Source organism: Columba livia, chromosome 3 (assembly GCF_036013475.1).
Source record: "Columba livia isolate bColLiv1 breed racing homer chromosome 3, bColLiv1.pat.W.v2, whole genome shotgun sequence".
Classification (NCBI taxonomy): Eukaryota; Metazoa; Chordata; class Aves; order Columbiformes; family Columbidae; genus Columba; species Columba livia.
In genome coordinates, this window is record NC_088604.1 from 26256852 (window position 1) to 26272941 (window position 16090).

Sequence of the window (16090 nt, forward strand, 5' to 3'; positions counted from 1 at the left end):
GCTTGGAATTTTCAGAGTAACTTAAATCAAGAATATTGTTTTTCTTAGAAGTATATTTGTTCTATCATTTCTATACCATGATTCTACCATGTATGAATTTCTATATTATGAATACTACAATAAAATAAAAGTATGCAGTATTTTTAAGGTGCAGGCAACAGTGTTATGGGTTCTCAGTAGCACAAAATAAATTTTATTCTGTATTTGTATAATAAAATTGATACGTTTATACACACAGCTCATTTTTTTTCCACTTCCAGAGAAAACTAGTTACCATAGAAAACATAGAGCAAAATTACTAAATATATTCAATCTTAAAACAAACAAACAAACAAACAAAACCCCACACCACAATAAAGACTATTATTTCATCTAAAATGTAAAAAATTTGAACTATAGTTTTCTATTGGTACAAAATAATGCCTGTAATAGTAACTCCAATTATTCTGTATTACTTAAGAAATTTTATATTTACCCACGCACTGGAATATTCATATTCCTTGCAGATTTAGCGACTTCCTCAAATTTTTCTATGCTTTCTTCAATTGAACAATTAATATTCATTTTGCTAAAAGATTCAGAAGCTGCACCAAATACTGAGACTTCCGTAGCCCCTGCTGCAATCTGAAAAACACATTTCAGTAAAACAGAATCATAACACTACATTAAAAGTTTAGAGTGAACATTTAATTCTGTATGACATTTTAGAATATTAAAGTACATTGTAAGACTATAATCCACATCTAAAATAGAAGTTTAATTCCTTCTTTTTTTTAATCTATTGCATAAAAACACACTGAGTCAAACTTCATTCATTATTGTGTATTTCCTTTCTTTTCTTCAGATTTTTAAAGTAATATATGATAAAGGCATTAAGATGTAGGAAATCATACGAAGGAATTATGAAAAGAACAATGATTGATACTTATATTCATTTTCCAGAAAAGGAAAAGATCATATAACAGCTCTGAAACATCCATCCTCTGTACAAAGCCTGTTCCTCATGAATGCCAGGGAGTCATTCTCCTGCTTTAGGAAAGCTCTGTGCCTGCATGTGCCTAGAGCAGCAACAATAACCAACAGCTCTACGATCAAGGTCTTGGTGTCACAGTCAGTACAGATAATATGGAAAACGTGTGAGTGAGAGTCTGCTGAGAAAAAGTCTCAGAGCAAATACCAGTCTAGAAAATGTATTAATGTGGTGGCTTCACTGAAGGGGCAATTAGTCTGAGCTTGTCCTCAGTACCTCAGTATTCAGTGAATCAAGCAACATGAGGCAAACTAGAATGCTGAAAGCCAAATGATAGGAGAAGAAAACATTTAAGCTTAGGAGAATAGGTAATTAATTAATTCTCACTCTCCAGTGAGAATAATATCCATGTTCTATGAAAAAGAATGGAGCTTTTCCCTTTACTCTGTGCTTCTGCAGGATGATGTCTATGCTTCGGCAACCCTTACAGGAACAAATAACCTTTCAAATAGAGGGAAGAAAAAAAAAATAGCAGCAAGCAAGAACTCAGCAATCACCTACAATTATTTTTGCATTGTTTTCCTTTCATTATATCACTAAATACAGTATAGAGATACCACAGATTTAATTAAACTCATACAAGCTACCATTGCAGAGAAACTTCTGGCAGTATACATCTGACTACTGATAGATAACTCGCCTATGTACAGGATTCTGTTTTAGCAGATTTCATATGCAATATAGAAACTGAATGAAAGACTACACCACAAATGTCCATATAAGGCTTGTCCTATATCAAGACAAAAGAACAGAAGTATGAAAATCTTTCAGAAAACAAAAAAATGTAAAGATTTGACTTTCAGTGTGTATGTTTTAAGAACACTGAACTGCTCCACTTTTACACTTCCAGACATTTCAGGTCTATAATTTTGAATATTTATTTTGTATGAACAGAAACAATTTAAACTTTCAAACTCTACCAACATGAAATGCAGAATTTAAGAAATCTAATTTGTTCTTATAAAGGATTTTCATTTAAATGACTCTTTCCCCATTCTTCTTCACTACTTTCCAATAAGAAGACACTCTTCAGAATCTTTTCTAGGGCTCACAAGTCAAACGTGAAGGAACTGTCTTTATACACAAGCATCATTTACAGGAACTTGCAAAGACTGTTTGATTAATACTTCCATTAAACTATGACTATATAGAGCTTAACATCACTCTGTGAATTTGCCCATTTTTCACAATGACAACTGAAAGTTTTTAATTTAAAAAACTATCTTAGTTCTAACAGAGTAGGTTATACGATGTTAAATAGTTTATGGTACTGTACTGAAAGAGTCTGAAACATGAAAGAGGTAATTGTGGACATCTTCTCTGAAGGCACTTACAGCAGAATGAAAACCTCGAAGATTAGGTGTGAGAACAGGATATTGGACTCCAGGATGCCGCTCAATGCCCCTCATTACTTCTTTGTGATCTGCCATCTAAAATATATGAATAATTTGTATTGATCAGCAGTTATTTTCTAATTTTATATAGCTAAGCAGGAACTAGCTTAGACTATGGTTTTGCTTTCATTAGGTACACAGTTCATATAAAAAGCAGAACAACAAAGGGGTTGAACTGATGTTGTACAAACACTCTTTTCTTTTATTTCTTCACTTTTGAGTATTTGAGTAGCAAGCTTTCCAGTCCTATATGAATATAGAATTGGGGCTAAGATTCCTATGGTGTTTAGTTTTGTGTGTATCTGTAAAAATATAATCTGTATCACAAATTGATAAAATTGTGATCATACTGATCATCAACTGTTATTGCAACTTTAAACTTAATTCAGTGGTCTCAATAAGCAGAATTAACAGAATAACTGACATTTTAAAACCATCCAAATCTTGAAAACTTCAGCATTCTGATAAATGTGACTTCACAATCTTAAGCATAAATGAATCTGCATTACTCAACACTGTAATCAGCATATTTGAAAAGACTAATCACAAGTCTATCCTTAAACAAACAGCAAAATCCAGTTCTCTGCATAATGTAACATTTTAATGTACTTAGGATTTTCTTCCAAAAGAAGAAAATAGTATTTTAGTACAGCAAAGGTCAAAGACCACAACTTTATTCAAGCATTTGTTTTCTGTAGTCTCCCCTCACAAAAGAAACTCTGCCTTTCCAGGATATTTTTACACTTTTCTCACTCAAGATTAAATATACCCCATGTACTAATCAAGAAGATGAATCAAAGACTTATTCACGTAATAACCTGTAGATTATTGAGACAAGCATATTTTCTTGAAAGAAGTGGAGGAAAAATGAATTTGGTTTTTAATGGTGTGCATGCCTGAAAACAATACAGTTACTAAAACATACTCCTCATATTTCATGTCTTACAGACTTTGAGTTCTAAAAAATGAGTATTGTAGTTTAAATGGTTTTTAAATCAGGTCTCACAAAAGTAAGTCTTCTAAGCAAACAATATTCAATTGGATTTCTGATCCTTTCTACACTGATAATAGGTCATCTGAGGAGTAGCGTATGAAAAGATACATGAACTACTAAGCTTTCACTACTCCTTATTTTCAACAGATACTTTATTGATAGCTTTGCAGTACCATAATTTTAAATACGTGATATTAAATTATACCAGATAATTAAGTGACAATACTACTGGCAACCTGGAATCTTCCTGTTACTGGTTTCCTACTACAAAAATGAATGGATTAAAAATATCAGAAAAATGCATGTATGCCTCCTCAAATGTAAACCAAATATGTATCTGTAAGGAAGTGGATACATGGTGGGAAAAGTGTCTTATAGCCAGACCAAACTCATTTCTTACCAGAAAACACGTGATGGCACAAAGCAAATTTTTCACATTGCTTCTACATAAATTAAATCAATGTGACCACCTAACATATCTGATAACCTCACAAAAACCCATTTGGTAATGCCTTGGTTTCTTAAGAACAATTTTTAATTCCCTAACTTAATATAAATAGTATCTACACTTCTCAGGGCAAGGAAGAATATTTGAAATCATATGATTAATTAAACAGCAAATGCAGAACTAATTCCATTCATTGAAATTATATCCTGTCTTAAAATATACCAGAAAATCAAAATGACACCTTTTAAACCAGTAGAAAGCTGCAAGATCCAAACAATATTATATGTATTACATTTGTCCCATTACTATTTTTCCTGTAAGTAAAATCCCTTTTTAACACATACTGCATGCTGTGAGATTTTAAATTGTAATAAAATATTTCTTTTCCAAATTTCTTTAAAAGTAAGCTTTCTAATGGCAGGTATTTATAATTTTTGGCTGTTTAGGTTATAGGTGTGGGATCCTGTTTTATATGGCACCTCACTACTGTGGAACTTTCTCTTTCAGCTTTTTCAGTAAAAAAATCTCTGCCAAAAAAAACAGTGGATGGGAAACCATAAAAGAGCTAAATACTAAAAAAAGAAATAAGTGAATGAGTGATCTAAACATAACTGTGAATTCTATTCCCATGACCTATGAAAAGAGAAAGGACTAAAGAAAAGACAAAGTCAAGACTGCACTCCTTATCAAAACAACACAATCTTATCTTATAAGTAAAAAAGAAAAAAAAAATAAACAACTTGAACCATTAAAATAAAGTATTCAGACATGAATTTAAGATAAGAAAGGATTGTTCATTTTCTTCAAAACTGAGAAACCTGTGCTAAATTTGGTATCCCTAATGGATTACAGGAAAAGGAAATAACTAAACAAGAAAGGAAGAAATCCACCTTTGCTGTAGACTTTTCCTTCTAATGTTTAAAAACCTACATTATTCTCTGTTGCTGTTACTGTCAAAGTTTAATGGCATTTGGAAAAACTTAGCCTAGTCACTTTTAATGGACACAATATCATTGCCCCTGCATTGACACCAAAGAAATTCTGCATTCTCGCTGTTCTCTTCCCCTTTCTCGTTATCCTTCCTTTAGACCTTCCCTGGTGATCCCACAAACACTGAAATAAATCAAAGGAGTCCCTCAGAGTGCTGTTAAATTTGTTCTGCTAACTCATGAATAAGAAAAAGTGTGATCATACTACATTATTCTCACAGGAAAGCCTGGAATACAGTCCAGGCCCAGGATGTATTCTCAGTTTAAAATAGACAAATTTTATATATATTTTGACAGAAGATGTGAAACAAACAATGTTAAAAAATGGAAGTATTTTCTCAAAAGAACTAATTCCGTGTTTTACTTTGTAAATAACTTCTGTGGTCCTTATTAAACATATAAGTACTAAAATACTTCTGTGCAAACAAGTGCGTAATTTCTTGAAAATTAGTTTAAATTATATAGAAGAGTATTCCCTTACTTGCTGGAAATAATAATGTTTGTACAAACAGGATCTACATAGTATATTTCAGGACTCAGTCTGAATTTGCAGTGTTAAATCCCACATGAAAACCTGGCACTCCTAATGCCAATGTAGTTTTGGTGCTGACTTCAGAAAGACTAGGATTTCTGCTGAATTGTACCCAATGTAAAAATTAATATTGGAAAAATAATGAGCAAATTCTTACAATTCATCAAAACTGAATATGGCTGCTGATAGAGTGCTAGATCTGCAAAATAACTAACGTGCCTGACCACTACTACACATATGAAAGTCCCAAATTTAGATCTTCCAAACACACTTCCAAATGTGGAAAATGAAATTTCATTTAGTTAAAAAGAAAAAAAGAAGGGTATGCTACCTTTCATTTTTACATCAATGACTGTTAGTTCTCAGAAGAGTATAAAAGAGGCAGGAACAACATTAAATTATATTAATGATGTGTTACTATCCCAATTCTTTACTTAAAACTGAATGTTTACATAAATAAAGAGAAAAATCAAATGCACAAATACTTTCTTTGCCTCCATTCCACAGTACAACTTTAACACTGATTGTAAAGAATTTTCTCTGCATTATTAACTGCAAAAAGTCACTGCCCCTTTGTGAGCAAACTCAAAATCAGGACAGAATCTGCAACATCTCTCCTTTACTAGAAACTTTCAACATGTAAGCCTGTGTTTATTTGTATGTGTGTTTCTGGTTTTATGTTAGTGTTTGGAAAAGGAGGACTGCATGGTGAATAGATACACAGAAATGTACCAAGTGCAGCAGACATTCAAAAATGGTGTTTGGCTTCAGGGAACAGTCAAGTTCCCATGACAGTCCACACAACCCCCAGATCTGGGGGAGTCTGCTCCCCCTGTTTGGTGCTAGGGAGCACTCCTGAGATGTTTACCCAGTTTGCACTAGCCTTGTGCATGTAGGTTTTTCTGCCCTGATTATAGGTCTCTGAATTGGAAGACTTCCACAATAAGTCTCCTCCATTCCCCAGAAATCAGCTCCACTGCTATTCATCTGGATACTCAAACTCAGTACTTTGCATCCTGACTACTTCATATAGAATCATAGAATCATTTTGGTTGGAAAAGACCTTTAAGATCATTGAGTCGAATCATTAACCTAACACCACTAAACCATGGCCCTAAGAACCTCAAATACATATCTTCCAAATCCCTCCAGGTATGGTGACTCCACCACTTCCCTAGGCAGCCTGTTCCAATGCCTGACAACCCTTTCCATGAAGAAATTTTTGCTAATATCCAATCTAAACCTCCTCTGGTGCAACTTGAGGCCATTTCCTCTTTTCCTATCACTTGCTACTTTACAGAAGAGACCAACACCCACTTGGCTACAACCTCCATTCAGGTAGTTGTAGACAGCAATAAGGTCTCCCCTCAGCCTCTTTTTCTCCAGGCTAAACAGCCCCAGTTCCCTCAAATGCTCCTCTTTAGACATTTCACCAGCTTCATTCTCAAATCTTCATCATTATTTCTACACTCAGCATCCTGTATCCCAGTTGCCCTTTACTCATGGTGTTGATCCATCATCCCCACACCTCTTATCCCTATTCAGCATCCCGTGACTAGTTCTCTTACTTCCTATTTACTGCTGTCCCTTGCACAAACACACACATACAAATTCCTACTCTTGCGTTGCAAGGGGCAAATTTGGAATCACCTGCTAAATTATTTATGTTTGGAAAGCAATGACAATAAGTAGTAATCATGGCAAACTGTACTCCTAGCATCTCTGTTGATCAGGGCCTGGAGTGCTCCTCTCCTAAGTGTTCAGCTGCTTGCACTCACAGCCAGTTCATTGATAAGAAGACAGAAACCTGAGAAGCCCCAATCAGCCTTGGAGCTCACTAATAAAAGCTGGAAAGTGGATCAGCGCAGCCCCCCAAATCAGCTCTGTAAAGAAGTCCTGACGTTGCCTACTCTCCCTTTTCACTCAACTTCACAGCAGAAGCTGATTCACAGCAACTTTGAAGCTGAGATACTCTCATGCTTCCTCCCTGACTGAGAAATGGTGCTGCTGGACAGAAGTCAAGCTGGTGCTTGGCCATGGACCTTACTGACTGGATCCTGACTATATCTCCCAGACTTGAATTCCTGGCTTAACCTGGGACCTGCCACATCACTGCAGACTCTCCTGAGTATGAGTGCTCTTGGCTGCCCCGGTTACCCTCTGCTCTCATGGGGTATTGGACTGCCCTTTGGTCAACAAGGCTACAAACTCTGCTCCCCTTGTTATCAAGCTCAGCTTCCAGCTCAACCTTCCCTTCAGGAGCAAACTGCTCTTGCTGCTGATGACTTAGGAATTAAACCAGCTTTCTGCACAGCTTGCCAGCTTTTCTTCAGTTTTGACCACTTTTTAATAATTATCCCAACTTCAGCTGACCTGAATAAAAGCATTAAACTTGAAAACTGAATAAATGGTGTCTGACAACAGCATCTGATTTTACAAACAAACATTATTTCTGTTTCCTTTTCCTGTGTAATTATACAGGCTATATTACTGGAAAACTCCACTGCTTGGAATGGCATTTAAATTGAAAGAGTTCTGAATTGTGATGATTTTACATACCTGAGGCACCCATTTGGATGAAACAAAACTGGTCACTTCTATTGCAGGTAGGCCTGTTTTGGAAAGCCGGTTGATTAACTCAATTTTTATGTCAGTTGGGACTATCACCTACAGACACGGAGACATATTACAGTAAAGTATTTCATGCAGTTAGAAATGTTTGCTCAGTACATAATCAATACTTTTTATTTTAATAATGAACTATACTTATACATTACACCGTAACTATACTGCTCACTGAGAGTATGAAGCTACTGCATAAGGAAAGCACTAGGCAGTATACATGATCCTACTCCTTTTTTTGTTTTCCACAAAAGTATGAGGAAGTACTTCCATGTAACTGGTTATAGATCTGGTCTCACTACTTGTTGGTAACCAAACACCAACCTAGCAAAGCAGCAAAAAAGGAAATTATAACACAGAACACTCCGACTAGAGAAAAACGGGGGGGAAAAAAGCTCCCCAGCTGAGGCAAAGTAATTCCATTCTGGTAATACTACTAATACCTTTGAAGTCAGTAACAACAATATATGTAAGCTTATTCTCCTGTTTGCAGAAAGAGGTGACTGTTTTGATCCATGTACACAATTTTATGTAGTCTCTTTCTATCTTCTTCCACACTCCTAAACCCTTCAGGCAAATAGTGTTATCAAAAGAGTAATATTTTTTTCCATTCCTGTTCAGTGGGATGTATGACAAAACCTGTTGTAGTATTCCTATCAAAGTAGTGCTTGTAGCACAAACACATATTGTGAAGATTGCCAGTGTTTCATGGCATTTAACAATTATGTCATGACAGGATGTTCTTGACTGACAAGGCAAACTCCATAAAAAGCAATGGTAGTTGAATAACAGAAAGGCTAGTTAACCAAGCATAGAAAGAAATTGTATTATTTAACATCTGGCTAAATAGTAATATACTTTTATTCTAATATACACAACAGTTATTAATATCAAAAGAAATAAATCTATTTGTAGTACAAAACAGAGGAAACAAGATTAGATCAAGGATGTACACGTCTTAAACAACGAAAATAACACAGATATCCATGTCAAAACACATTAGAAAAAAAAGGCGAAAAATTACCTTTTCATTTTGTAATCCATCCCTTGGCCCAACTTCTACAATCTTTATATACTCAGGCAGTCCAGATGCTTGAGACTCCTGAAATAAAAATAAATACTGAAACACAAAACAATGAAGGTCACCAAGATCACAGGTGATCATGGTACTGGGTATAAAGTCATATTGTTGACATTAAGTTTGCTCACGGCCTTCAGAAATCTGTGAGAACATGTTCAACACCTTGAGTTAGGGAATAAAAGCTAAAAGCAGAAGTTATCTGGATGCAAGTTCCACTGCTCCTTTGAGGCCACAAATGTTTATTATAAAAATGTACATAAAACCATAAATGAACATTGTGTTTTACAGAGTGAGAAATATTCACATTTCAAAAAGCTTCCCAGCGAACAATCCAGTCCTCCAAACTTCTGACTGTTCTCAATTTAACTGAACAGTTACTTCTTTGTAAAAGTTTGCAAGACTAGGCTGTAAATCTGAAAAGAACAGAGCGGTCAAGAAATGTTGAAGACATTATTAATGAAAGATGAAAGAAATTCCTCTGACTGAAGATGAAGGTTTTAAAGAAGGATTTAGAGGAGAACAAGGAAAGCCCTTGGTAGACAAGAAGATTTTTCCAGGTGTAAGAGCAGCTCTGGAAAGGCAGGAGGCTGATGGTGACAAGAGGGAAGGAAGGCAGCACTAAGGTCAAAGGGCTAAGGAGAGCATGGGGACTTGGAGGGGGAGAAAGGAGAAATAAGAGCAGAAAAGCAGGTGAAGGGAAATGAAACTTCCTTTTTTATTGTTTAGCTGCTCTGTTATTGAATCAAGTTGACAGGTGTGGCAGTTAACGTAGCCTGGGCCTTTAAGGCCTGAAACACTTCAGAGGAGTTGCTGAGACTGACCCCCAAAATCTGTCTTTAGAAGCACAACAAATGGCCAACCCGGGGCATGCTGCCCACGCCCAGAGGAGCAGACAGGACGGACACAGGCAGCCTTGCCACGAGCTCTGGAGACACCCTATTTTCTGCATTTCACTGAACAGAAAACCCAACCTTGTGTCTCTGTTCCAGTGTTGAAAGCCTTTGCTGGGATTAGTGGGAGTCACCTATGGGACAGTTGCAGCCACCACCTCCCAGGAGAATTGAACACCCTGGGAAGGAACGGATGGCATCCTCTGCCCAGGGGGGCAGCCAGAAGTCACTTCTGCTCTGTGTAACTACGGCCACTAATCTCACATCATCCATAACCAGATGAAAAACCCGTTTTTCATCCCTCCCTGGCCAGCAGCATCAGGGTTGTTTCAACTGAATGGCCACTAATTTCTCCTCACGGTAACAGAAAATGAGCACTCCTACAGCACCTTTGGTTTCTTCCTGCATTCTTGGTGCTTGTGGATTAAAGTAAATTCTCTGCAGCAACAGCCACAATACTAGCCAAAATACAATAAAAAATATTTCAGAGCATTTACTGTGTATTTATCTGAGCCCAGTAAAAAGAATGGGAGACAGCTGTATAGTATCTATTTGATCATGTGGAACATCTGGTAAGTTAAAACTCTGTCAGGCTGTGCTAAGCCCACACTTGCTGACAGTATAAACCTACTTAAATGTGAAGGTAAAACCTTCACATCTGCTGCATATTTTTCCTCTTTTTTTTAAGTTATTTCACAAATATGGCATCGCTTCAGCACTACAGGCATAAATCTGAGTTATTTCATGATTATCAGATCCTTCTTGTTACAAGACAAATGCCACAGCTGTGCTAGGAGTAAAGCTGTGACTGGGGAAAAGAAAAAAAAAAAAAAAAAGAGGCTGAAATAGACTATGTGAACCAAAGTTTAATTTAGAGCATGAAAAATGTCCATAAAACCTTGGTGGCAAAAATGTTCCATTTCTAGGCCAAAGCCTGTAAATCCTATTCAGTTCCTACTGTGGTCAAACTTGTGCTGAAACCAAAGAGCTGTACCTGTCTTTACAGAGCAGCTCACACAGCTTGAGCACATGCAGTGGCCATTCACAGAGCCATCCAGGTGTTGTCTGCAGCCCTTGGATTTCGTAGGGGACAGAAGTTTGGAATGGACATTGCAAAAGGCATTCAGGTATTGATTTTCATTCTCTGTCTGTGTTATTAGAGTTCTATAATCTCTCTAAGCCACAGTCCGGGTCTCTCATGCCCTGATTTTCTCTAGAGCCTTCCTGTCCACTAGTCAGTCTCAACTCCAATTCAGTATTCTTGAAGACAGCACTGGGAACGGTGTACAGGGTGATTCTCACAAGGGCCATGCAGTGGACATTCAAGGCAGTACTGCAGACAAATCCTTACATTCTTCGAGCTGATGAACTAACAGCTTTGAGTAAACATCTTAGTTCTTAGTTCAGAAGAGTCTTGCTTTGCATTGAATTTCATCTGGTTTCAACTATAGTACACTGATTGCTCCTGTCTTCAAGGTCACTCAGTTCCTCCTGTGTGGTATCCAGTGTGGTATGTGATAACATCTCCTGTCTTTCTGTCATCAGCAGATCTTACCACCTTGATACTTCCTGATAAAAATGTCTGGACTAACATGATTACCTTATTTTACCACAAAAATATATTACTAATTATTAATTAATAAATAATAATATATTAATCTATTAATTAGTTATTAATATATTAATTAATTATTAAATAGCAATAGATCAAAAAATTATGTTAGTGCTATAGAAGAAACATATCTTTAAAAAAGACCTGAGGAACTCCCCCCAGTAATGTCTCTTTGGTCTAATAAATCCGCTTTCAACATTAGCTCTTATTTTTTTCTCAGCCAGTTTCTTATTCATCTCACAAATCCTGTTCTGTTCATCCTTCTCTCCAACTTAACTAACAATTTCTCTCGTGCTGCATTCTTGAAGCTCAGATAACAAGCAAGTAAAAGGGAGGCAGAATACTTATGTTCAGGTCCCTGTGTACTATTTATGCATTTTACAGAGCATAATTACTGGGTAAAGCTCAGAAACAAATCAGAAACTATATGAGTACATGTCCCATCTCCTGCTAAGACTCCAGCATTCTTCCTAGTTGAAGCAGAGGAGGACAAAGGTACCACTTCACCTTCAGGTCACCTGTCCTACGAATGAATACTTGGTAACTAACTGTTAGGACATTCTTCCTAGAAATTGCAGATATGTACTTGACAGTGTTCTTGGGAAGCAAAAAGAGATGCCCTGCTTTCTTGGGAAGTCTTCTGACCCCAGTGTCACACCTGCAGAATATTTGGACATCACTTGAAACAGAGCTGAGCAAGTCACTTGTGCTACCAGTCACATTCTGTGCCAGGCTCAATGCAATCTGCATTCATTAGGCAAGCTTTAAACCCACAGAACAGACTAAAGTCTTTAAGAACTTAATGCAGAGTTGAAACATTTCTCTGTTTACTATCTGGATGGCAGGACTTGGGCTTCCTGAACCGAGAGATCAACCTCCCCAAACTCTAACTGGAGGGTTCCAAATGTGCACCATCCCCTTCAGTAAAAGGAAGGACCAACAATGAGACAAATTTAGAAAATTCTGACACCTTCAGTTATGACACTAAATGGCCTGCAGATAATAAATATTAAATAGAAATAGAAATAAGTGTTTATATTAAACACTAAAAATGTCAGGTAAACCATTTTGTTTCAGAAAAAATATTTACTAACTTTTATTGTATGAGGTATTTTCATGTAATGAAGTATAGGTAGTAGTTTTGGCATGTATTTAGAACTGACTGCATGTTAAATTATATAGTGGTTCTGTTAAAAAGTAATGACTACTAATGTACAATGTTTGAAATATCAGAACAGAAATAGTTGACATAAAAGACTAAGAGCCTGGAAAATTTGGGTTTTTTCCATGTATTAAGCCTTTCCAAGGGAGAACAAAAACCACGTAAAACCACCAAAAAATGCCTCCCTGAAAACAGAATGCAGCCAAAAAATCTTCTTTCTTTTTTTTGATAGAGAAAGGAAAACCATACCATTCAGCTTGAGACAATGAATGCCAAATTTCTGTATGGAAACATTTTCCTTGAGTTATAAATAGCTGAAAATTCAAGTTTATTACAGAAAATCCTGGTAACTCTTAATTAGAGCAGTATAATCTTGTTAATATAACCATAAATGTAATCAAATTAAATAAACACTCTTTTTAAAGCTCTGTCACTGTTTCAGGACTTCCAGAAAGCTACTGAGGTTCATTTCAGTAAAGGTGCTGAGGTTCATTCACCCTTCCGATTTTCAGTTCATGCAGCCTCTTCATACAGGCACTAATAGTACTGGCAAATATTACACAGAGCTGCTCAAAAACAACTGAAAGAACACAAAAGTAAGGAAGAAGAATCTGGAGGTTCAAGTCTTTTCAACATTTGTAACCAAGCAAAGATGAAGCTCTGCTTTCCTTTTCCACAAGGTGGTGTTCTGGCACAGAGGACAACTGAACAAAGGCAGGTGCATCTGTTACAAGGGAGAATTATTCAGGAGAGCAGTTTTAAACAAGGATCAGCAGGGAGGTGGCATCATAACTCCATACATATATCTGCAGTGACATGGACAACTGTCCAAAAACTGGGAGAAGGCTCTGAGCTAAATAATATGATTGCTGGAAGGAGAACAAAGAAAACAGTGGTCAACCTTCTGAGTACATAGATGTCTCTAAACTTTACAAGACACAGAGGAAATAAACACGAAGAAATTAAAATCTTAGAACATAATCAAATAATGATTGAAGTAGTATTGCAGAGAGCTGTTTATATAGTTCACACAACTGGAAGGCAGATATAAAACATATTAATTCCCAAGTTCACTAGGGGAAAATGGAGAAGATTCAACTGTGAGATATAAATAATATACACAGATATTCAGAAAATAGTGGGATACACCTGGTGAATATCCCTCAGTAAAGATAAACTGAGCATTCATCCTAGAACTTCTGCCATATGCTGCTGACATGACCACAGGGAGAACAGTAGCCAGGAACAGGCCATGACTAGCGAAAAAAACCACGATTCCTTGAGAAGCTTACATTCAGTAAATTGTTCTTATTATATCATTGCATATTCATGACATGAATGATAACATAGAAAGACCACAAACAAAGCAGTTGCAAGTGCTTTAGACAACAGGACGGGAATTCAGAATTCCGTTGACATACTAAAGAAATAAATATGATGCGTTTCAATAAAAGTAATACATAACACAACACTTAGGACTATCCTTATTGTATCTGATGCTGACTGACTAACTGAAATCATGCTTATTTCTCCATTTTAATAATTTGGATCACAAAAAAATATTTTTGTAAAATAGAAGATAGAGGGTATCTGATTAAACAGTTCTATAGAAAAGGACTGGGATAATAAAATGAATAACAAACTGAATATGAGTCAATAACATCATGCTCCCAAGAAAAAAATAGGTAAATCTAATCATAGGCTATAAACAGGGATGTCATAGCTAAAACAGTAGCTTGCCACTTAATGAGTAGAAATACTGTGTCTAGTTTTGGACTTCCTACTTCAAAAAAGATTTCAATCAACTGGAGATCATCCATAGGAGGGCAAAATATAAAATGCAAGTAAATAATTACAGAATTAAACCACTTAAATGCAGAATTAACTTATCTGGAATAAACCAAATAATCATTGAGATCAGAAGGGACCTCTGGAAATCATCTAGTTCAACCATCCCCGCTCAGAGCAGGCTCAACTAAAGCAGGTTGCCAAGTGCTGTGTTCAGTTGGGTTTTTAGTATCTTCAAGGATGGAGACTCCTGGGCAATCTGTTCCAGTGCTGACCACCCTCACAGTAAAAAAAGGCTTTTCTTATCTTTAAATGGAATCTATTGTACTTCAATTTGTGTCCATTGACTCTTGTCCTGTCAGTGACTTTGTCTTCTTTATTCACCCCACTAGGTATTTGTACATACTGATAAGATCTCCCTGAGCCTTCTTTTCTCCAGGTTAAACACTATCAGCTCTCTCAGTTTCTCCTCATATGACAGATGCTCCAATTCACTAAGCATCTTGCTGGATCCAATCCAATCTACATTTCTTGTATTCTGGGGATTAAACTTACAGGTATTATTCTAGTCCACCTCTTCATATTTAATTTGAATGTGCTTACAACTTTTATTAGAGGGTTTGTGTGAGCTCATGAGAGAGTGGTGATTTACATATGTCAGGAGATTATCTGAAGTGACTGAGAATTCACTGTAGGGATTTCTATTGTAAAGTAATAGATCTAACATTTCTACTGTCATTTCCACTAATTATTAAATTCTAATATAATCTGCTGGTGCACTTATTACATTGTTGCAGGGCTGTTTACAATAAAATACAAGTAATTCATATGAAAACAGAAGATATACGGTTTTAAAAACAGAGGAATTCAATGAAACTAGAAATTATTATGCTGCTGGAATGGTCAGCTGTTTGATCTAATCCTGTTTACAAAGAGGATTTTAATGGTAATGACAAAGGTCATAAAGTACAAATAATATTAACTAACAAATAAAAAGAAAAACTATAGCTTTTATTTATAAATTAGAAATAATTATTTAGTAAAAATAATTTTATCTCGTAAGCAACATTCTGATGAATTGACAGTTCAAAAGGTAACAAATGACATTAACAGGGAAAGCTCTAGAAATTGTAAATAGTGTTGCTGTGTTAAGAATAATACTCTTAACAAAACCAGAAAATTCAAGTCACACTCTTAACTACACTATCCGTGGACATACAGATAGAAATTTTTAAAAGTAAACCACCTCATATATATTACTATTCCTTTTGGAAATTCTTTAGAATAGCTTTAAAAATAGCTCAGAGGATGAGGTTTAAGCAGGGTATTCAGCTCAAGGTTAAGAAACCTCAGCTCATTCCTGCTGTCTAACCATATGGACCTGGAGTTATTCGGGATGACAAGAGTTCTGGCCTCCAAATTCTGCTCAAAAAGAGCATGGGTCCCACTTCACTCAGTTACTGCATGTCTCATTTCAAAATAGTCAAGATCTCGATCCACTGCAAGGCATCTTAAATGGTGCTAGCCACATCTGTTAGGCAACTGAAC

The 16090-nt window shown here is 36.1% G+C and overlaps 1 protein-coding gene and 1 long non-coding RNA gene across 5 annotated transcripts in view; one reads left to right on the plus strand and one right to left on the minus strand.

Annotated features, from left to right (window-relative positions):
• HMGCLL1 (3-hydroxy-3-methylglutaryl-CoA lyase like 1) overlaps window positions 1-16090 on the minus strand; it is a 136805-nt gene that overhangs the window by 53024 nt on the left and 67691 nt on the right. For all 4 annotated transcript variants that reach the window (XM_065056125.1, XM_065056126.1, XM_065056124.1 and 1 more), the window contains exons 2-5: window positions 9034-9111; window positions 7947-8054; window positions 2365-2460; window positions 476-624 (exon numbers count right to left, since the gene is read on the minus strand). In XM_065056125.1, the coding sequence (XP_064912197.1) occupies window positions 476-624; window positions 2365-2460; window positions 7947-8054; window positions 9034-9111 (431 nt within the window). The remainder of the gene's footprint in view (window positions 1-475; window positions 625-2364; window positions 2461-7946; window positions 8055-9033; window positions 9112-16090) is intronic.
• LOC135578982 (uncharacterized) overlaps window positions 1-16090 on the plus strand; it is an 82921-nt gene that overhangs the window by 8704 nt on the left and 58127 nt on the right. The window lies entirely within an intron of this gene.